General features: G+C 39.5%; 1 protein-coding gene across 15 annotated transcripts in view; it reads right to left on the bottom strand.

The window, feature by feature from the left end:
- CDC14B (cell division cycle 14B) overlaps window positions 1-23,717 on the bottom strand; it is a 47,385-nt gene extending 23,668 nt beyond the window's left edge. For 6 of the 15 annotated variants that reach the window (XR_009729094.1, XM_061377546.1, XM_061377552.1 and 3 more), the window contains exons 1-5: window positions 23,375-23,713; window positions 15,558-15,651; window positions 14,563-14,638; window positions 12,727-12,819; window positions 2,361-2,437 (exon numbers count right to left, since the gene is read on the bottom strand). Coding sequence is in view for 14 of the 15 variants with exons in the window: in XM_061377546.1 (XP_061233530.1) it covers window positions 2,361-2,437; window positions 12,727-12,819; window positions 14,563-14,638; window positions 15,558-15,651; window positions 23,375-23,531 (497 nt within the window). In the remaining variant the exon portion in view is untranslated. Of the gene's footprint in view, window positions 1-2,360; window positions 2,438-12,726; window positions 12,820-14,562; window positions 14,639-15,557; window positions 15,652-23,374 lie in introns of all 15 variants that reach the window. The other 9 variants (XM_061377547.1, XM_061377550.1, XM_061377545.1 and 6 more) reach the window with 4 other exon arrangements.
- Between the last annotated feature and the right edge of the window lie 500 nt (window positions 23,718-24,217).

Below are 24,217 nucleotides of genomic sequence, written 5' to 3'. Positions count from 1 at the left end.
AGTGACATACAGTGATACACTCTAATCTGAGGCCAGGAACTAGCAGTATACAGCAGGGGTTAATACTGTGTTTGATCCTGTTCAACAGCTTCATTAATGATCTGAATGAAGGGGCAGAGAGTTCCCTCAGCAAGTCTGGCGATGACATCAAACTGGGAGAAGTGGCTGGTACACCAAAGGGTTGTACTGCCATCCAGAGGAGCCTTGACAGGTTGGACAAATGGGCTGATAGAAGCCTCGTGAAGTTCAACAAGAAGTATGAAGTCCTGAACCTGGAAGAAACAACCGCAGGCACCAGTACAGGCTAGGGGCTGCCTAGCTGAAAACAGCTTTGAAGAAAGGGCCTGATGGTTATGGAGGACACCAACTTCCACGAGTCAGCATTGTCACCTATGACAAGGCTAACAGTACCCTCGACTGCATTAGGCAAAGCACTGCCAGCAGGTTAAGGCCAGTGATCCCTCCCCTCTCTTCAGTACTACTGAGATCACACCTGGAGTACTGTGCCCAGTTCTGGGCTATTCAGCGCAAAAGAGCCATGGGCATACAGGAGAGGGTCCAGCAAAGGGCCACAAAATAACGAGGGGACTGATCTATGTTATATAGAAGGAAAGGCTGAGAGAGCTGGAACTATTCAGCCTGGAGAAGGCTCAGGGGGGGACCTTTTCAGTGTATATAAATACCTGAAGGGAAGGTGCAAAGAAGACAAGAGTCAAGCTCTTTTCAGTGGACCAAAGACAACGGGCACAAACTGAAACACAGAAGGCTCTCTCTGAACATCAGGATTCCTTTTTCACTCAAGTGTGACTGAGCACTGGAATGGGTTGCCCTGAGAGTCTGTGGAGTCTCCATCCTTGGAGACATTCAAGAATCATCTGCATGTGGTCCTAGACAATTGCATCTAGATGGCCCTGCTTGGGCAGGGATGTTGGACCAGATGATCTCCAGAGGTTCCTTCCAACCTCACTGTGATTCTGTAAGTGAAAAAAAATTGTTGCATCCTACTAACATAAGATTTCCTGTTGATAATGACCCTAAGTGTCAACTACCTGACTTTTTATTGTTCTGTGGGAAGGTACTGGTTTTCGCAGAGATGAAGATCTTAAAGGAGCAGAGCCCAGACCCAAAATCATTAACAGAATCTCAGTTCCTCTATTTACACCAGGTTTAGTTGCACTGGTAAATTCAAGAAAATGGTACAGTTTGCAGATGCTTCAGCAGACTGTATTATTTATCCCAGAGGCTGGACATGTCTTCAGAAGTCAGCTCTCAGTCTTATTAGATAACACATCTCTGCATTTCTTTCAGCATTGTTGCTGAAGTGACAGTCTAGAAATCTGGGTAGGGTATATGACCTGAGTGAAAAGCTATCTCCATCACCCACATACACCTTTATGATATTTAGAAACAAACTTAATGTATTCCTAAGCATCACCTTTGATCTTCTGGGAATATAAAAATGGAATTTAAAAGTGAGAAATGTGATGATGGAAGTATGCAAATAAAGAGAGATGCTACTACACCATTATACTGTGGTGGTGGCAGGGGGAAGTAACAGAAATTCAAACCATCAAAAGCCCATCTCTTGGCAAGAGAACTAGAAAACAAACAAGCAAGGACTGAATTAATCAACCCATAACAATATAGACAGTAAAATTGCCTCCTAAAATTTTCTGGCCATTCTTTTCTGCATATTGTGTCAGTCAATGGAAAATTAGCATGACATTCAGAAACTCTTGTTGGGAAGAAAAGAAGCTGCTCCTCTGCACAACTTGTGGACTTTATTTGCTACACTGAGCAGCACAGCATGTACCACAGAGAGAAGTCTGTGGTCTGAAACAGCTAGAATTATACCCCGCCAAGGTCAAACAACCCCAAACGAATGGTTTTACACATTTCCTCAATAGCAAAAAAAATACTTTAAAGCTACTAAATCATATGAGGGTGGTTAGCATTCTTTATGCACGTAACAGTATTTGTGGGTTGCTGTATACATTCCACAAGTAGGAAAAATGGAGTGCTAAGAGTTATTACAAGCCACTTGTGATGAATGACAGATATATTGATACATTTAACTGTCAACTACTGGCACAAAACCAGACTGCCAAGTGAGAAGCAATGAAGATCAAAAATCTCAACAAGAGGCTGTACAAAGCAGCGTGGCTCCTTTACTTTCCGTCAGTACACTTCAGTACCAGCTGCTAAAACCCCTGTTCAGAAGCCTGCACTAAAAGCTCAGGCAGCGAATATGCCATGTGTTAAAATTTCAGAAGAAAAACCCCATTAAATTAGTACTGACAAATGCTACATTCTTATTCAAACTACCAAGCTACAGAAAGTTTTAACAACTTGTTATTTACCTGAAAGGAAGATATGAAACGCTTCCAGACAATATAAGCCTGTACATGTCTTCTGGGGATTCTCTCAGGTATATTATCTATTTTTGTGGAAAATTACAGGAAATAAAAAGATTATTTTAAGATTGGTATTAGCAACTTTAAGTCACTTATTAAAGGAAGACATAATTAATTATCAAAAAACTCAAAAGAGCTGGGAAAAAGTGGCATCAAGAACACATGTATGCAAATGTACAACAATAAACCTAATGTAAATGGCATAAATACTGATCAACCTAGAGGAATATGCATTGAAAAAAAACCCCTACAGATTTATGCAGGAGCTGTCTAACTATAAGCTAGAGTGAAAAAGCTTCTATCTGGATTCTTCCATTTTGCTCATACAACTCTGCTGGACCAGTCTATACATTTACTTTTTTTTTAATTAAACTTTGAAGATATAAATCTGAACACAAAAACCCATCAAAGGTATCAGCAAAGCTATGAGTCATCTGGTCTACAAAAGACTCTGTACACTCAGATTAAAACAATAATTCATGTATGCTTTGATTTTCCTACAACACTACATTTTCATTATTCCAATTTCCACTAGTGAGGGAGTATCCTGTAACTAAATCCAGACGCCACAAAGGAAAAAAAGAAATCTGTACCTTCAGAAGCAAAACCCTAACAACAGAATGAAGTAACATATTGAAGCACTACATATCAAACCTTCTACTGTCAAAAACACTTGGAAAATAATCCACAAAGGACCAACTCAAATATCCATATGGTCTTGCCTGATCTCTCTTGGATAGCCTCTAACACTAATCCTTACAGAATACTGTAAAACTCTTCTTTTATGCAAGTCATGTCTTCCAATACCATCAAATACCACACCCAGCATGGCAGGACATAACAACTGTTAATAATAAGCTGTCATTAACAGGTGAGTATTCAGTATTTTCAACTTAACACTTTTTCTTTAAAACAGTATTATCTAAGCTTTAACACTGTATAAGAAGTTGGGTAGTTTTCAATACAGATTGCTGTTCAGTAAAATTATTTACATCTCATATTAATGACCTTTTTCCTTGGAGGCTTGTTGAAAGCAAGAATCCTAATGAGTACTAATTGAACATCCCTAAAAATCTAAGCTTCCTGGTGCTTTTAACATTTTTTTTCTTTTAGAAGTTAGCATTGCCTTTCAAATTTCTTTGATGCTGCTGCAAAGCCAGTTTGAACAAATGGCTTAAAGTACCTTCAACATCCTCCCACCACAAACACACATACATGCGTCGGTGTGAGGTGAGAATGGGAGGTGGAACAGATGTTGCCAAAAAAAAGTAAAACACAAACCCAGCTTGAAATACATCCTAACAGACAACTAAAACATAGATGGCAACAGGTGACTCCTTTCATTTTTCCTCTGATTCAGCTGCTGTGTTATTTTCTCAGCATTCTTCCTGTGCAATTAGCAAAACCAGAGAAAAAAAAACTGTCTTGCTTAAGTAGTTTAGTTAGGTAATGAAAACTGCATGTTTTGTTTGTCTGTGAGTGTGCTTCCACGGAGAAGGGGTAATTGCCTTTTGGATTTATACAACAGGAACAGAAGAGAGACTTTAAAAGCCCCTAGAATATCACTGAATGGCTGCTCCTCATACACCAGAGTTCACTTTCTATTCTGCAGGCATATTCATTGCCTGAATCAGATATAACTGTTATGTTCCAAGAAATTTCAAGTTATGTGCTTTGATACAGTCATACTTTGCACCTTGCAGTGCAGTGAACACGTATTGCTAGCATCCATATTAATCAGGCACTGCTTGCTTATCAGAAGAAGAGCCCTGCCCAGAAAGAGTTACAAATCAGACACATGAAATTGCATTAGCTAACAGAAAGTAATTAAACAACAGGAACAGAATTTGTAGCCAGAAATGAGTCACCTGGAAAAAACGTGGGATTCAGTACTATAAGGCTGGGTAATATACAGAGAGTACTATTTGTACAACAGGCATACAGAAGTGCAGCTAATACCAGCTAATCCTTCAAGTGTATGTAGCTCAGAAAGGCCGGGGATTTCTCCTGTATCTCAGATGAGCTTTTACCAGTTTCTCACAGAAAACAAGCTTCAACGCAGAAGCTGCAAAGGCAAGTTTTTTTTTCTACAACATTAAATGAAGTGTTGTATTAAGGTAAGTCTAAATAATGTTAACAGTATACTGAAACACGTCAGTTCTTATACACAGATCCAGCTTCTGAAATTGCATTACCTGTGAAGTTGCTAGAAACATCATTTTAACATTCACTCATGTGTGTATATACTTTCCTTAACATAGTTCTATTAACACTTGCTACGTATAAGAACACAAAAAAACCCCAGCCTTATTCTGACACAAAAATCCAATGTTTACCATCGCTCATTATGTACAAAAAGGACACTGCAAGAAGATGGCATTTTTCAATGTGAACAAGCTAGTAAGCAAAGTATGCAGTTCTTCCTATATAACTGAAGCAATATATAGTATGTTCACTGAAGAAGGAAGCTCTTTGAGTTGAATTTCTCAGAATTTTCCGAAACAAAGAGGTATCCTAGTATACTTTAGCTGTAACACTACACACACAAGATACTATGCATGAACAGTTGCAGAGCCAGAAGTTAATAAAATGGTCAGATCAGGTTCTCTGTGAAAAGTTGCTTACTAAAAAAAGTTAAATTAGTCTGAGAATATCTGGATGTTCTGTGCAGTGCTATGTATTACGAGAGTATCTGGTGTAGCGGTGTCCAGCACTTCAAAAGGAAAAAATGGCATTCAGTCTCTACATAGAACAGGAAAGACCACAAACAGATACTGACTTCACCAGGAAACTATCTTGGCAGTAACACAACACAAGAAGCTGTGACAGTTGAAGTGGAGACAGGATCAGTTTCCATCACAGCTTAAGACCATAAGAGAGCACCCAGATGAAAAACTTGGATGCAAGCAAGGCTGGAGGCTGAACATCAGTGAGCCTGGGTTCGGGTTGTGGGTGACCCAAATTTCAGATATGGAAACAGATGAGACTGAAGGAGTGCAGGAACGAGCAGCAAAGCCCAGGGAAGTAACAGAAGTCAAGGCAGTGGAAATGCATCTGTATATGCATGTATATGCAGAAATGCAGCTGCAATATCAGCAGAAATGAATCTGTTGACAGAGATAGCACTGAAGATCTGGCATCTGCAGTGATGCAGTGAGCAGGGTTTAAGATTCACCTCAAAAACATACTCCTGACACAAACCGAGACTGTTATATATGCATATATACATATATATATATATATATAAAAAACACTACATATATAGCTATATATGAAACAGTTTCTGACCAGAAGGAGGACACTAAAGCCGTAAAGATGAACAATTTCATTGGAATGATGTGCATGAACAAAGTACTTAAGAAAGCCAGTAAATGAGAAAATAAAGGTAATCAGAGAGACCTGTAGTAGACAGAAGTGCTGAAACACAGAACAACTTTTTAAGGCAGTAAACGGAACTGAAGTTTCAGAAGAGGGTAGAAATGTTGATCTCATTAATAGCAAAACAAAGATGTACTTTTAAATTCATGAGGTATGTACTGGCAGAAGGAGATGAAATGGGAAAAGAGATAACCTCCAGAAATTAAAATATACAACAGCTGGAACCGGTTTGTCCAGATGCTGATTATGTTTCTGCTGTGCTTTCTAAGATGACAGAAAGTTAAATGAATGGAGTTGTTATCTTAATCCCAACAAAGCAAAAAACAAGAAGTACTATTAAAAAGATGAAAAATCTTAAAATAAAACTCAACCTATTATGTTAACTGTTATTTAGCAGGCATTTTCTGGGGTAGTTTTTATCCAATATTGTGCATACAAATCAAGAGAAGTCTTTTAGAATTTTATGTTGATTTCCCAAGAGGCTCCCTCCCTGCAGGTCAGGAAAATATTAAAAAAAAAAAAAAAAAAGCAGTTTAAAAACCTTAAGAAGTTCAGTAGACCTGAAAGAAATCATCCGTAAGTACAGCTGCATCAGTTTTAGAATTTTCCTACACTCAATGCAAGTGCAGAAGGATATACATATACATCTATATACATACACAAATACACACATACACACTCTTAAAATCCTTTATGGATCTTTTACTTAGAATACCTTCCAGAAAAATTGTTATTATAAGGAACTGATGTATTTCAAACTAAAATAACATACTGTTTTATCACATTGTGTAAGCACTTTTCTACCAACAATTTAGAAATTTGCTTTCTTTATGTATACAAAAAAATATCCTACTGAACTTCAATATACAGCCAGAAATTTGCGAGTAGCATTTGAACCATTAACATTGGTATAATCAACCTTTTCATTTAGGACATCTGTTTCTAATTAAAGAACCGTGGGCAGCTCTACGAATGGTCAAGAACCATCCAAGCGTTGAGTACTGGGAAAGGTGCACTCAAGCACTGGTCCTGCCAGCATCGCTGTGTTAACTGCCACTATAATGTTCACTGAATGAAGTAGAAGGGCTTGCAGGTCATGGAAACCCAGTCTTTTTTTGGAAGTATTTAAAATCAACCCCAGAATGAAAACTTTTTTAGCAAGCCACGTTTTTATCTTATTCATACCAGTGTTTTCAAAACAGCCCTATTTTTAAACAAAAGTTTCCTAAATTAGCGTTACAATCATGAAAACAGTATTCACAATAAGATTAAAAGTATTTCTGGTAGACAAGAAAAGGAGGTTCTGGTTGAAAAAAGCATCTTAATCTTCAATACATGGGACTGCCACGTGAAACAGAAATGCTACATGCAAGACAAAACATGTTTGATAACCATCTATGACATAACTTGTTGCTCTTTCAGGAAAATTAAATAGGACATTTAAATATGCGGTACTGTTAGAAATTGTACCAACAGCACTTTAAATTCATGCCTGTGATGTGCTTAGTGTAATAAACTTTATCTACCTTCACTCTAAAATCTGCTTAAGGTTGCTTTCTAAATCACACATTTTACCAACCATACTGACTTAGAAACAACAACAACAACAAAAAAAGATCATTAATTTTAAACTGCTTACAAGCAAATTTCATGTGATAGAAGTACATGCCAAAAATGACGCTCACCCAGAATAGCCTGAAATATTGTAAACTGCAAATAATCAGAACCCACCCATTCAGAACAAATGCAGGTAACTCTGTGTGTGATCAGATTCAAACACAAGCTCACATACATGCCTCATTTTACTCTAATATAAAAGTATTAAGTATCTTATTTCACTAAAACCTCCATGGGATATACTAGTCAGTTAATACATTAAATTTTCTAGGAATATTCCTTAAAATAAAAGGTTAAATTCAGTAAAATTAGAATAGAAATTTATTAGAATAAAAAGCTTCCTAGGATTTGTGGCGTACTGAAGTGTACACGTTGGCACATGTGGCCAACAGTCCCTTCATTAGCAGAAACAGTCATTAAGTGGACAAAGTAGCAGAGAGGGAGTAACTGCCTTTCTGGGGCAACTCCCTTGTTCATCATAAACAAAAGCAAGAAAACTTCAATTACTTTTTCAACAGCTGAGGGGAAGTACAGAAATCCCTATTAGCTGGGAACTGATCAGGCTGGACTTATCAGTACTTCAAAACAGCAAAGAAAGCAAGCTAGTACTACAGTGGGGGACTCCCAAAGAGCAACCCTTCTTCCCCTATGGACATCTGGTAAGAACATTGTGAAGAAAAACCTCGTCCAAACAGCAAGAAAAGGTGCCATCATGAGGACCAATTCAAAAATTTTCCCAAATACAAAAGGTGCCATCATGAAGACCAATTCAAAAATTTTCCCAAATACAATCAGAAAAAGTAGCTTTTTAGGGGACACAAATATAGCGAAAGCCAAGACTCAAGGCAACGTTTCCTTAAACTAAAGGCCAGTACTTTGTCCATCTCTGCCATTCGCTCACAAGCACAAGCACTTCTCACCAAAACTTAACTGAGGGTACACATGATTTATCCATCCATAATGTGAGTGCTGCTGGAGCTACCCTTTTACCACCACTCAACCTGGACCACTAAACAAACAGGTTTTCCTGCTTTCCTAGTGAGAGATAATTCTGCAAGTGCCACAGTAAGAACAGAGCAGTTCATCATCACACAGATGGGTGCTAACTGCTTCTGCAGGCTCCAGCTTCTACCCAGTCTTAGGCCCACAGCTAGGAAGGACACTAACAAATTGAAAGGGAAAACAATCACTACTACAGATGAGAACAGATGAAGGAAAAAACGCTGCTTACCCTGACGAAAGAAGATGAGAAAACAGACAAAGTACAGAGATGAATCCTGAAGGAGATGACCCAAATTACAGCAGTTCATGGGGCAGTACCCTCGGAGGGTCACCCTCCAAGTACATAATTAGAGCCAGGCCTGAGAAAAAAAACACTAAGTTAATGCAGCCAAGGGGAGAAGAGGGAGTTTGGGAATTGGTGGACAGGACACAGAGGGTACATTTTCTTTCTTAATACAGAAGGAGCAATGACAGAAGAAGCAGACTCTCCTCACCCACAGCCAAGTCCTGACGAAAATCAAAAGAAGCCACTGCAGAGATCAACTCAGAAGATCACTGATGCTTTGGTAGAATGGTAAGGCCTGAACAGTGCAGACAGCTTCCAAGGAAAAGCAATTTTTCTTTAACAGGTAAAGAACAAAGGTGCACAAATAATGTGTAAACATTCAATCCCACACTTTGAATTCTGGCTACCCTTTGTGGGGCTGAATGTGCCAAATTAATGCTAACCTACATAGAATAATATTATTCCCATTATGCAGTGTATAAACGAAACAAAATACAGAAAATGGGTGGAAGATGAACAATAAAGGGATTAATATATAAATTGTTAAGATTTACTCTAAAAGATAATATTTTATTCTAAACCTACATATATAACAATGTATTTGAAACCTTTGTTCTTCATTTTTAACACCATGTTATACTGAAGAGCCTTGTATCTTAAGTTAGGCTGTGCTGTTGCATCAAAGTACACCTACAAGGAAGCAGCAGATGCAGGAGGGGGAAGAAAGTGTGTACCCTGAAGAGTTCAGAAACTATCTCCACTGAGGAGAAAAGAATGAAGGGGAGGGGGTGGAAACTTTAAAACACACAAATTGTGAAGAAGGACTGGGAACAGACTTTGCTTGTAAACCTGAACACTAACAGTTGCCCTTACACTTCACCATAGTTAATGAAGACTTCTGTAATTGCCTTAGTAATCAAAATGAGCATATCATTATATATGGGTATGTATATATCATGTGATGTACACACACACACACATATATAAACAAAGGTCTCTGAATAATAAATTATGCTATAATATATTCCAACACTTTAAACAAAAGTTAAATAATATTCTGTTTAAGAATACAAATTTAAATCCAGTGAGCCCTTAATATGACAGGCTCAGAAGCTGCTAGCAGAAAAACATTTGACGTTTATGAAGACATACAAGTTCCAGAGAAGAACAAGTTATATACAGTTCCTTATAGTTTTATAGTTAAAATGTAACTGTGTTGACAAAAAGAGAACAGGACCAGAAAGCACACACACTTACTGTGTCTGTGCTGTTCTTGGAAACTTGGCAGTGTGTTATTCCCAACAAGTAACATAAAGCACCTGCCTCTACAGAGCACCTTGCACCCGAAACTATGCTGAAGTTATCAAAGCCCTTACAATACACACGACAAGCACTATTTTCATGACTAACTCTGGTAAAGGCTACTTGCCCTTTCTACTTCCTTGCTCTTCCAACCTGAACTCTTCCAATCTGATGCACTGCCATGCAGTTCCTCAGCCTAAGGGTAAATTGTTGAAATAGGAACCCATCATGAAGCTAAAAAAACCAAAATCAGACTAAAAAACATGTTCAACCCTCAGAAAACAAAACACAGTGGCAACCTACTGCATACACTACAAAGCATCAGAAATTAAATTACGATAGCTCAAGCAACAGAGTATTACCAACAAGACATGGGCTGATTGACTAGAATTACAGAAAAGTTTCCAAAAGTTTTCACTAATAGCTGGATGGATCCTTTTTATCAAAAAGCAAAGCACTCTGAAGCAGCAGGTGGATGCTTAAGTCTACATATGTTTTAAATAAAGAAGGTCTCAATATATTTCCTTTCAATCAGGAAAGATGCCTGTAGCCATATTTATCGTGCATTTTGAACAGATCCTATACCACTGCTCGTCCCATGGAGAACAATACAATTCTTGCAGAAAGGAGAAATGTGTGACATGTATGTTTGAACATTTCAGCAGTCAGTGCTGTAATTAAGCCTGCTCCTTCATGAAAGATCATCAAAGAGTGCCAAGGAAAAAAAAATAAGCCTCAGGGGCATAGTCTTTCTTCTGTAGTCTTCCTTCACTGGAATCCCTCCCACATCAATCTGCAAAGAAACTGTACCCTACATTAGAGAAAAAGCAGTACTAAAGCCGAAGTCTGCTGCACTGGAAAGACAATCAGCATCTAGCTAGAGCTCCCTCACCACCTAGAACTTGCAATTATGTAAGACACACACCCCCATTTAAGGAGGGACTGATACTCACATAGTGCCTTCACTTTGCCATGAGTTTTTAAGGGACACTGCTGAAATATTCAGCCTGTACAATGCCTAAGCACAAGTCTCTAAACTCTGAAAATTACCAGTGGTTTTGACTAGCTTCTTCCTGCCATATGACAGCTCTCTGCAACCAGCCCTCCCACATGCAGTGGCTAGTCAGTCATGATCTTGTGTCATAATTCAGCTGGATCTCTGGTAGCAACTCTTCCGTACTTTGCAACTCCCACCTCCTTCACTGTGGTTCTCTGAAGCATGAATTGCCTACTCCTCTATACAAGAGCCTCCATTTTCAGTTTTCGTGCTCTGGACTGTCACAGTCCACCCAGATTAATTTTAGAGCTTTATTCAAATCTGTCCAAGCATTACCCTTCAACTGCATGTTGCTATTGCAACATGGCAGGGCTACTGGATGACCAGAAATAAAATTTATGTTAGGTTTTTGTACACTTTTACATAGTCAGACACACCATTTTCAGTTTAGATTGCATGGGCCCTGGTTGATTTTCCATTCTGTGGATTGTGTTCAAAATGTTGCGCAAATGCTGCACTACACAGTACTACCATATATGTTCAGAACAAAAGTCTAGCAAAAAACAAAACTCACTTCCTTTCAAATACTGACTGATAACTGAAGCTACTTCCCATTCGCTTTCTGGGCCTCTATTATGTTCCAAGTCACTAGGTAGAAGCAGTTTTCCTAAAAGCTGCAATTGTTTTGTCAACATGATGCCTTAACCCTGAACAAGTTTCGTAACTCATGTTGCCACCTGGCTTAAGAATGAAAAGGTCTACAGCACCAGTTCTAAGTGACGTTGTTTCAAATAATGACACATTTTGAAATCTAGTTCTTTATTTGTAATAAGTACTGTGTGAAAATACACAACAGAGAAACCTGGAAGCAAGGAGACTGCCAGCATCGCAGTAAGTACTGTATGGCCTTGCAGCTAATAAACAGGAATGACCTAGGGCTACATAAACTTTGGCCCCTTAAATCTCCAACATCAAAAAACACATAGGTTCACTTCATTTTATTACTCCATAAACAAGAAGGATGGTTACAATCAAGGTATGTTACAGGTCAAAGCAGAACATGAATATGGTATGCCACAGCTTTCATTCTGAAGCATTTTATTCCTTGACCACACTTTTGTGTACTGAACATATGCAGTTGTGATGTAAAGCCAGTCGTTTTGACCTCTGCAGTCAGAGACCTGGCTCAGTAAATTTCTAGCCACCATATTCTCATGCTTCATACAGGCTCTAAGCCTACCACATGATCCGACTCCTTCTTCTGTATTAACTGAAGCAATCACCTTACATTAGAAAAGAAGCAGCTGGGGAAGAAAATGTATTTAAACGTGCATGCAATGGGAAATGATACACTGTACTTGGGAAATGATACACTGTACTTAGTGCAAGGTAAAACTTCTCTGCTTTACAAAAGAAACCATGTGTGGGTGGGGGAAAGCAAAAACATCAAGAAGCAGTAATTTTTTTCTAAATTAAAATATTCATAGAGATTCTTAGGAGCACAAGTTGCAGTAAAGAGTTAAAAACCAAAACTGTACAACTCCACTAACATACCTGCTAGACTTTAAAAACTCTCTTAGTCTGTGGTATCTTACTATGAAAAACATTCTTACGGCAATTATTCAAGAGAAAAGAATTGTTAAAAACTGCTTCGTGCTCTTTTACAAATTGAGTATGGAAAAATTAACACATTTTTCAAGGCAATGTAATGTAAAAATTCAAATACTTACTGCGTAGGAGCCTATGAGGAATGCAGCATTTGCTTGTTTTTTCTGATCAAAGCCAGTATAATGAATTATTCTCTTCCTTATCAATGAAAATGACTGTATCAAAAAATGAACAATGTTATGATTTTGTGTTTTCCTCTTCATGCCTTCTTTTAGAAAATTAAAGGAATGCAAGGGTCTGTTCACCTACTTCCAGCCATCTGTATTCAGAGAACCAAGTATACTATAAGCTAGTCTCTCAAAAGCTTTACAAGACTTTTTTTGTTTGCATCTCTACCTAGATTGCTCCAGAATTTTCCAAGTATCCCACCTAAATAATTTTTGGTACATATTACAGCAATCTTTCTTTTTCTTCTTAAATGTATTTGATATTTCTGACTTCAAGCCCTATGTAACGGATAGATCACTAGCATGTTAAAGTCACAACAGTCTTGAAGACAAAATTTAGACTTGTTTTATTCTTAAAGAAAACCTGACTTTAGATAAATCAACTTGCAGTTGTTCCTAAGGATCAGAATCCCTGAAAAATAAATATAGGCTTAGATTAAAATATTTTAATAGTATTTTTAAAATTTATCATAAATATATTTTTTAAAATTTCACCTTGGCTTTCTCCAATTACCTTAGGAGGTGGAATGGTACTGCCAATAGAAAAGACGCTTGCATCTGTGATGAGAGCAAAAAACTATCCCCTAACTGGTCTTTGAAACAAAGTTTGATGTGTTTGTATACTTTGATCAAATGCTAAGCTATCATAAAATGTCACTATTTAAATAGTAGTGTTACTTGCTTAGATACTACTCATAACACTCAAGACAAACACCAGATCAGCAGCAGTAGTATGTTCTCAGCAATCCTAACATGCCCCTCCAGTATCACACCCAAGACTCTCAAAGGTATTACGATATAGACATGTGTTGCTTCAGAGCATCCTGTACTCAAAAACTAGAGAATCTAGTCACCAACAAAACTGTTCACAGTGCCACAGGGATAAAGCAAGTCTCAATTATGCAAACTAATACCACTGACAGACATCAAGGAAAGAATGAAAAAAAAAAAAAAAGAAAAAAAAAGTCTGTTAAACTGTAATGTCTTTTACACTTCCCAATTTTCACAGTTCAGTGGCAGTTTCAAGTTCTGAAGAGGCAAACTGTGATCCACATTAATGTTAATAAGCTTTTTTATCTGCCTGACAGGTTTTATACTCAAACATCTGTGAGAGGTCAACTAACTTGAAGTTGTTCATGTTAATTAATATAGGAACTCTCTGTTTTAAAAAACATTATTTTCTATCAAGAGCTCAATCCCAAAGATTGCTGAGCACCCCTCAGAGAAGATAATCTGCAACAGCAGCAAGGCACTCCCTGCAAGCACAATGCCATAAATGCTATCAAAGATCAAATGTTGCTTCTTATCAAAGAGATGTCAGCAGCAGAAGAGAAGCCTAAGTCAAACAAAACCAATCTCAAATAAAAAATGTGTTGCACTTCACCCTCAAGCTCACTCAATATGGGCAGATTTCCAAGAAGAATGAATTCCAGGAGGGGAGCTTTTCATTTAAAGAAGTCTGTACCCATTTAGCAACTGATCTTTTAGAAGCTTAAAATTAGTTACTGCCACAATGGTGCACCTTCTGGATCTTAAAAGTAAGTGGGTTTTCGCTCCTGATCCTCCCTAAATTCACCTTGATAAAATTTGGCATATATATTCAAAACTTTACTGGATTAGGAACCCAGGAATGCACCTGAACAAAACCAAACCAAGACACAAACTTTTCACCCATTTAGTTCTGTTCTTTAGAAAAGTCGAGAACTTTAAATAAAAACACCCAAGTATTACCTTTAATTTCTTATTTAGCTTACAGCAGTATCTGTAGACCATTGCCAGATTGAGTGGTCCAAAGTCTGCATAGAAGCTGGTAGGAGAAAGAGGAAAAATTGCAATGACCTCTGTAAATGCCCTTTTTTTTCTTACATCAGATGAACAAAGCAAGGAGTAATACATACGACATGTGCATCACTGTAAAAAAAGAATACCTTCTTGCAAGCATACTATTTTGTTGGAGGGAACAGTTTTGTCATGTTTAAATAGGGACTAAAGCTTTGTTTTCCACACACCACCACTCAAAACCAAACTGGAATACTTGAGGTTTGAAAAATTCTTCATACTGTATCACCCTGTGACACCAGTTTAGAAACTGTATTTTAAAAGCAGCCCCAAAACTTTATTTTAAAAGAAGGCAATTATATTGCTCAAGAAAAGTGAATGCTGAGAATAAAGATTGATTAGTACTTTCAAAAACAATAAGTACGCCCTTGGTCAAAAATATTTGAAGAATCAGCAGCATTCCGGATCACATACAGAGGCATACAGTGTTCACTACAGGGGAAATAATATATCCATTGTCAGCTCATAAAGGCTTGAGTTGATTTTGCCAGTTTCTCCTCTCATTCCAGAAAGTTCAGATATTACACTTAATACTTGAGCAACCAAAGACAACCCCTTCAGCTTGGCAGTCCAGTGTGCACTTCTGAATACATATTGTTGTATCATGTTCCTCTGTCTTCTAATAAGAATGGGTACAATAAAAGCTTCTGCTTTGAAAGGATTTTGAAGACATCCTGATGGGAAGCCAAGAAGCCATTCTAAGCATATAAATCATCATGGCAGGTAAGTCTGAGAGGACCAAACTCATGTAATTAGTTCTGTAATGGGAATGGTATGTTTCTCTTAGCTACATTCAAAAAACATAATGTCAATTAGGCTGGTTCCTCATCACTGTTGTTCTAATTTATTTCTGTAAAAAAATACGGGGGAAAAAAGTCCGTACTTACTTCTCATACACAAATTCATCATCTATGCAGAAATAATGGGTATTTGCAGCTCCACTCTTTGGTTTTTGGCAGAGAATTGCAAAATAAAGGCGATCTGAAATGCAAGAAAAATGTAACACTTTTACAAACATCATACTTTTCTGCTGAAAGTCTGAAGTACCACCTGTCAAAAGAATGGCTTAAAATGGTTTAAAATGCACCAAATCTTCTTTTAAGTATTACTGAACTAGGTATTATTAAGAAAAAGGTACACCAGGACTGAGGCTTTTTGCTCAGCAGTGTTCCCGTAATCCACAGCTCTTCAGTGTTCTTTCCCAAAGTGCTCCCAGGAAGGCTAGTTGTTTGACAACTTTAATACAGCAGGAGCCTGACTTGCACCCACACACACAGCAGAGACCCACCTCCTTTTGACGAGGGACCCCACCAGTTGCACTCCAAATACCAACACACACACAGCCCGCAGCTAAGCTACAAATCCCTCAGCACTTCAGAGCACCCAAGATAAACTAAACAGCAAAGCGTGCTTGTGCCAAGACAGGCATTTCCCACCTTCCTTTAAAACACTGATTTTGATGGTAGTGGCATGCAATTAAAGCTGCAGGTGACAGATGCTGGAGGGATGTGAGGGAGCAAACCACCAGCCCACTGATGCCTACAAGAGCACCACCTAGACATCCTCATCTGCATCCCTACCCCAGCTACCCCTTCAAAGCCTACCTGCACACAGGCAGGAGACACCTTGTACTTGCCCTGACTTTCTTTGAGCTGAGGGTAAAAAAACCGCCAGGGGTAGGTATTCACATAGGGATAAATTATTTTTATGGAGAGGGGAATGAACTTTAAACACCGACTGTGCCGCTGCTGTAAATTGCTGTGCTTGCGGTAATTGGTCAGTAAAAATTGAGGCCTTGCAGCACCACAGCAACACTTTTCTTCCTCCTGTGGCAAAAATACCATTACGAAATACTTGGATTACAATTCAAACCTAGAAGACTTCAGTTTTTGTAAAAAAGTTGCCTGGCACATATATATTACTTAAATATCAAACCACGCGACTTCCATATAAACATAAACACAAAGAGTAATTTGTGATAAGCTGTACCTCCTTTTCCAGAAAGCAGGGGAAGAAAAAAAAAATCACTTCATGCTTCAAAACAAAATCCGCCATGACTAGTACTTGCAAATCATTACTTGTATCTTGAAAATACACGGTAAAGTACGCCAAAACAGGGGTCCCCATGTCTGCATTTCAACACTCACATGGCCAGTGCTCTGCTATGTATGGCAGCATCTTCGGGAGGTACAGGCAGGCAGCACCATCAAAAAGTGTACATTTGCTAAATGCACATTTCAGTAGAACAGAAGCCTGATGTGAATGGTTTGGCTTAAACATTTACAGGCCAGGTACAACCAATGGGATGGTACAGTAATTCCTAAGGAAGTCAGGCACCTCCTTCCTTACTCTCAGCCAAACTTGCTTATCTGATTTCTAATAGTCCCATCCTGCAAGCACAGCAGCTGCAGTACTAGCTGGGAAGTGCTTTACCTGCTTAAGAACTTCTGTACCTCCCAGCATTTACCAAACCACCTCCTGAAAAAGAGCCAAAGGATAAAACTTAGAGTAACGCTGTGCATTTTTAAGATGTTACTAAACTGGTCCACAAAGAGAAATAAAGTGCACTTATACCACAACTGGATGCAAAATAATCTATGGGGAAAATGCTTCACAGCGAGGCACTTCTGGGAAAGTGTTTAGGCCAATACTTTGGGGGTGGAGGGAGCTCCTGTTTCCCACACCTCCCCTTCATCTGTCCCCACCATTGTGTTATTCCCTGTGCTGTGTCAACGTGGATTTGTGTGACTCGGAAACTGTAACAGGTATCCTAGCACAATATTAAAAAAATATACAAATAAAACAAAAAATCCCACCCCCCCAATACCAAAAAACACCCCAAACCCTAAAAAAACCCAAACAAACAAACCAAACCAACAACCAAACGAGAAACACAAAAAAAACCCCAACTTATTTCTCTCTGCCCTGAGAATCACAGCTAAGATTGCAGGGGAGAAGAGGACTGAGGGCAAAGGAGGAAGCAAAAAGGAGAACTGAGAGGATCTGGTATCTAGGGATTGTGTTTAAATTGGCATTGCTAGATTAAACACGTCACACTACAGCCCCAAGCTATAATTTCACACCGCTTCTAAACTGATTTAATGGCTAGCTGCCACCAGGTTCCTCACAACTAAAGTCTTCTCTGAGTTTGCTCACTGAACTGGCCTACTAGGGGTTAACAGTGGGAATATGCTGCCAGAATTCTTCCCTCCATGGCATCTGTCCTTTAGATACAGATTTACACTGAGCTCTGCCTGTATACAAATAACAGCAATATATACAAATATCAGCAATAAAGTCTGGGCAGAATCTCAGAATGGACACAACTGCATGGATGCAGTACTCAACTGACACACTACCTCCTTGCACACCAGCTTTGCACACCATAAACTTTACATCACTTCTGTAAGTGTAAAAAAGCACTGCACAAAAAGTAATCCAAAATCCTCAAATATAAAAGCAGGATCAAAATGAAAATCAATACATGTGCCCAGGCTGGAGACCTAAAATAATTTCACATTTTGCTCCTAAACAGGATTCCTTGGCACTCCCACTTCTACTGAAAAGCCTCATCAGTTTTTGCAAAATGTTCAACAAAAATAAGAATTCCTATCTTGAGTGAACAGTGTGTATATGGGCTTTCACACTGCTGTTGGCATTCAGTTTGCACTGGTATCTCTGGATCATGTTAGTTGTTGCTATTCTTGAAGCACCTGAAAGAAACTAGAATTTGATGAACTTACAGAACTACCTCACAATAAGTGTGTGTCAAACACCAATATCCTGACAAGCTGTCTGTTCCTGTGCACCACTAACAACTGCTCTCCATTACATAAACCGCAGGCTCCATCTTTTTAAGATTTTAGAAATGAGCTACACAGAGAAGTCCTTTCCCATAAGTGTTATTTACCCTTCCACTGGCTTACCAGTTCGATATGAGACAAATGCTGCATTACTCACCACGTCTGTTTTTACCTGGGTTTTTTTGCAAGCACATTCCCAGTTCTGTTTAGCCTAAAGGATTAATATGTTAGTATTTCTTTTTGTTTAGGGGTAACACATGCTGAGAAAGGAGAATTCCTTCACTAAGGATCTGATTGCAGGATGAGGGTTTATACATAAAATACACCACAGCACTGATGAACTGTTTTCACTAGGACTCCGCAAAGATTGGGACTGCAGGAGCAGGGCTTAAATTTTAGTATTTCTATGCTTCCTTTGCTAATTTTAGCTTTTTAGTATTTCACTGACACATTGTGTGCTTGAGCACTTCCAGATTCCTGCAAATTTCTGATAAATAGTCATCCTAAACCTATCAAACTACAGCAGACATTTCTAATCAACTCTGAGAGTAGGGCTCACTGCCTTACAGGCTGTATCTGCACTGCAATTACGAGATATGACTGCAGTATGTTAGATGTACTTCAGTTACACTTAATTTTGTTAGCCTCATATAACAAAACAGTTACAATACAGAAACACGGATGACACTGTAGGCAATTAATTTGAGTAAGCATCCAATGTACAGCAAAATGAGCCTGCATTATAGCATGTCTACACAAGCTATAATAATCATGTACTTATGCAACTGCAGTGTGCATACAGCAGGAGAAACATTTTGCTTGCTTTTCAGATCTACAGTGTTCTGTGAAAAACTGAGAGCTACCACTTCAAGATAATGTAATATGAATACAGAGATGACAAAACAATCTCCTTCACTTTACTCTGAATAAGCCTGATGCTCCTGGGTGTCTGCTGCACAGGCCCTTCAGTAATTCAAGAATTATGGCAGGACTTCATGATCCTAAAGGTCCTTTCCAACCTAAACAGTTCTATGATTCTAAGAGACAACTAGATACCAAAAGGCACTTGCTGGAGGACAAGTCTGCATGTGATCAGCAAAGATTATTTTATTAAAAGGTAAATTCTACACTTCTATTGTTAAACAGATACCTTAGATGAGAAATTCAGAGGAGACTGAGGGTACAACAAAAAACAATGTAAGTCTGTTTTGAATTATGAAGAATGTAGCCAGAGAGATATTTACTATTGTAAAAAGAGTGTACTTCTAAATTCAGAGTTGGTACATGGTATTATTTTGTGTTTGATTTAAAACACTGCAAAATATCACAAAGACACATGAGAAAACATGAAAGACAAATTCTGCTGCAATGTCAAGACAAAAAGCAAAATTTTTTTTTATTCATTCTACCCTTTAAAAGGCACTTGCACTCATCACTATGGTATTTCAAATTTAAGTGATGATAGAGTTGGCAATTAGAACAACAGCCTGCCCTCTGAAAAAGAAAATGAAAGCACACTAAAAAGCTAAAGAAACTTCTTATTTAACAGAAAAACATGAAAAAAACATTTTCAGGGTCATATAATGACGGATCAGCAACACTCTTGTCATTTTACTCAAGTAGAGAACTTGCACTCTGCTGCTGCCATCTGATACAAAGGATTACTTTATGTATGTTCATGCACTTTCAGTACTCGATTATATGCTGAAAGCTTTAAACTTGTATTTAAAATCTTAACTTTGAAAAATACTCACAAGTAAGAGAGATCACACTGATTAAACAGTAAATGCAGTGTTTGTACTGAGAGTTGTGTAATGAAAACTAATTGAAAGTGTTGATAGTCAGAATGTTGGAAAGCTTGATGATACTCAGTAGAAGTGTCCTTAGCATTCAGAAAATAGTTTTCTACATAATACACAAAGTTTCTAATGACAAGCCAGCAGCACTGGAAAAAAAGAGACAACTCAATGGCTTGGAAAAAAACCCCCGAAACAACACCGCCACAAAAGCAAAAAAAACCCCAACAAAACAACAAAACCAAACACCAAACCCACCAATCAATGAATGTATTAAACTGAAAGCTATTTTATAAAAACTCCAAGTGGCACTGTAAGTAAAACAATTACAATGCAAAAAAAGGCATACAGCATCTTTTAAGGTACTAGTTCCTCAATGTAAACAAACTATATATATATATATATGTATATGTATACATATCAGGAGAACAAACAAATGTCAAGAAATGTCCCATGGTGTTATATCACTTAAAATTTAATTCCATGTATAGTTATTGTAGTTGCTTAAGTTTAGAATTAACTACTGAAAAGGGATAAGAGAGAAACACACACCTTTTGCATGAGGTTTATGCACCATAATTCTTTATCTTCTTTAAAACTTTATAAAATCAGAGCAATGTCAAAGAGAAGCAGTCAAGGAAAAGAAACCAACAGCTTTAAAGCATCACACAGAGAATTGTTACAGTTTCTTTAGATCATATAAATTACTTCTTTCAGAGATCAGAAGGATATGGGAATATGCTTCTAATGAACAGAAGAAATGCATTCAGTTCCAGCAAATTGAATTCATACCAGCAAGCCTCACGCATTAGTTGACAAAGAGAAAATGTTAAAGCTTACCACACAGCTTAACAGACAAAAATGAGCAAGTTCTTACAAGAATAATTTTCCTGAGCAAAAATATGACATGATTCTGATTAAAAATTATCCTGACATATGACTATTCATATAATTTATTGGGAAATAAAGAAATGCAATAACTACTGTAGGTGTTTTGAGGATGAAATCTATGCAAGTAATGGATTAAAAATTTTGCTGTTTATGAACGTAATATCACACAAGAAAAGATCCATAAATCTCTACAGCTATTTGGCTTTGTTTTCTGCCTCTTCTAGGAAGGAAAATGAAGGTAGCCTGCAATGTTCTTAATGAATTTGGCACTATTTCTGTACATAGATAAGCTAACACAGATCTCTCAGCCTTTACAGAGGCCAAAATATTTACCAGTGTGTCCATTTGCAAGAACAAGGCTTTATGCTTTAATCTATCTCCAGTCCAGAACTATTAATTAATTTCTCAGAACTGCATTATGAAAAGGCAGAACTGACAGTTCAAAACTTGAAATAACTTTTAAAACAGCTGAGTAAGACTGTGAGCTTATTCATTTTAAAAATACATGTGGCATAACAGTGCAATAAAAAATTAGACTAGAATATTTCCATTATTAGAAGCTTGTAAAAAGTAGCCACTCTGTGCAGTAAGATCAAGACAAGATTAAGTATTATTAAATATAACAATTACTGCATTTAATCAAGTCTGTTATACTATGTGCTGCTGCACATGTTGAAATCCCACTGAAGTTAAAAAAATGTCAATGCCTAGGTGCTCTACTGTATTAATTGGGTGAACACTTATTTGGAGGAGAAAATACAGCCATTTAAGGGCCTGCTGATGCTAGACGTGCATTATCAGATCCAAGCAATTGCTGCACAAACATAGTTAGAGAGACCTGTTTGCTGGAGACCCTAGATGGACAGGGCTACATGGTATTCTAGGTACTGAAACTTTGACATCAGAGTGTCATCACTTGACAAATGAGGTTTTACCTTTAAACTGTACCACCATAATTTCCCTTATAAATGGTTGCAGTTACAGAAAAAATACACACATGGAGTTACTGCAGCATTAGGGTTCTGAATGCAAGTACACCACTATGCTTTTCTGTGTAGAGCAGGCCTAAAATGCTGTATTTTAAGCTGGAGTTTTTAGGATTTTGCTCCTTCACAGCCTGAGAGCTTTTTAAAAAGAGGAATCTGGTATGCTTTGGGAGTTTGCACTCTTGATAGCATTGCTATACCCAGTTTTCAAAACAAAATCTGACAGTTTTCAAAACATCCTGTTATCTAGGAGACACATTAATTTAAGGAATGCTGTTTCTTGGCACAGGTAAGACTTGTGCCTTTAGACCATGTTTGCTCTTTGCATTTTTGCTTTATCTGTCCACAGACAATCTTCCACGTCCTTCACTGAGAAGTGGATTGTGAGGCTTATTTCTTAAATATCACCACTCTCAGATTCTGACACAGGACATGAAAAGTAATATTTTTTTTTTATTTAATTTTAAGCAAACTAAACTCGAGCATGTCTTTTAGCTGGGGAACTCAGAACATAAATCCAGAATCATTTCAGCTTCTCCACAGAGTCAGGTTTCTGTGCCAAAACAAAGCACTGCTCAAAGCAGCAGGCCACGAAAAGGACGGACGACACTGAGCAGACCTCCCTGAAGAAGCCGCTGGGATTCGAAGTGTCAAGAAGAGGCGAGATGCTTGTCCATTATTTTACCCGTTAGCCAGCGAGCGAACATCAGAAGAAACATATATATTCCCAATTTAGAGAAAAAGATGTTACTTTCCCCCAAGCACCCCGAAATATGTTTTACTGGTTCAAATGTATTTTCCCTTTACTCTTTCACAAGCAGAAAAAGACACCGCACAAGGCAATTGCTCGGTACAGCTAGAGTTACTGAAAAACCACGGCATTCCTTCCTCTAGAAGGCTGGCTGCACTACCGATGCATTTTTCAAGAACACTTCGCTGCATGGAACGCCAGAGAGACGCAAGAACTGACCCATCGCACAGATGGAGACGCGCCGGCCGAGCGCGCCGGGGTGCCCCGGACCAGCGCTTGGGGCAAGTTTTCCAACCCCGCGGCCGCGCTGCCTACCGGGGGCCACCGCCGGGGGCGGGACGGAGAGGGCCGAGACGAGACGGGACAAGACGGCTGTATTCGCCCCCCACCCCAGAGTCCCCTGCCCCGTCCCCGACTTGCGCCTCAACTCTCCCGCCGCACCGCCCTCGCCCGCTCCCCCCGCCACGCCCCCCTCACCGGCGATCCTCAGGCAGGTCTCCGGTGCGGCGGGGGGTGGCTGCCGCAGCTCCACCTCGCCCCCCACCGCCCGCGACACCGCTCCCCGAGTTCTCTTCAGAGCCGGCGGGGCCGGGGTTGCCCGGCGCCGAGCCTCGGACCAGCTCTTCCGCTTCATGGCTGAGGCGGCCGCGCCGCTATGGTGGGTGCGAGGCTGCCCTCCTCATCCCCGCCGCACCGCTCCCCGCGGGACTCGGGCCGCCGAAGGGGAGGGACCCCGCGACGGCGGCAACGGCTGATGCGCCTCCCCGGACACCGCCCCCTCCCACCGCCCCATGCACCTACGGCCCACCCCGCCCCGAGCCAGCGGCAGCTCCCGGGCCTCCTTTCCTACCCCCTGCCCGCCCCCCCATTCCCCTGCCTCTGATTGGGTCAGCGCGGTGTGGCGTCACCAGAGCGGAGCGGTGGGGACGGTGATGTCATAGTGGCTGCTGTAACAGGTGGGGTGGGGGGCGCGCTGCCGTGAGGAGCTGCTGGCGTGGCGAGGGGCGACGGCGGCGGGACCCGGAGGAGGGGGAGCCGCGCCCCAGGACCGGCCGGCAGCGCCTCTGCGCCGGGTGCAGCCGCCCCCTTTGGAACAGGGGGTGTTCGGTTGCGCGTCTTGAGGCGTCGCGGCCTTTCAGGTGCCTGTCGCGACACGTGACAAACAAGGGTCCCACGGGGACATGACCTCGACTAAGGCCAGCTGAAACCGGCCCCGTGGGTTCAGCTGTGTTCTAGTCTAGTCATGGAATGGATTTATATGGCAAGTTGAACCAACCGAGCTTGAGCCTGCTTCTCAGGTGCAATGATTCCTTAAAACGT

This window comes from Neopsephotus bourkii, unplaced genomic scaffold (assembly GCF_033783945.1).
Source record: "Neopsephotus bourkii isolate Nb327-2 ecotype Australia unplaced genomic scaffold, CSIRO-AGI_Nbou_v1 NB_1759, whole genome shotgun sequence".
In the NCBI taxonomy this organism is placed as follows: Eukaryota; Metazoa; Chordata; class Aves; order Psittaciformes; family Psittacidae; genus Neopsephotus; species Neopsephotus bourkii.
Note: the sequence above shows the minus strand (reverse complement) of the source record. Positions and strands in the feature narration are given on the sequence as shown.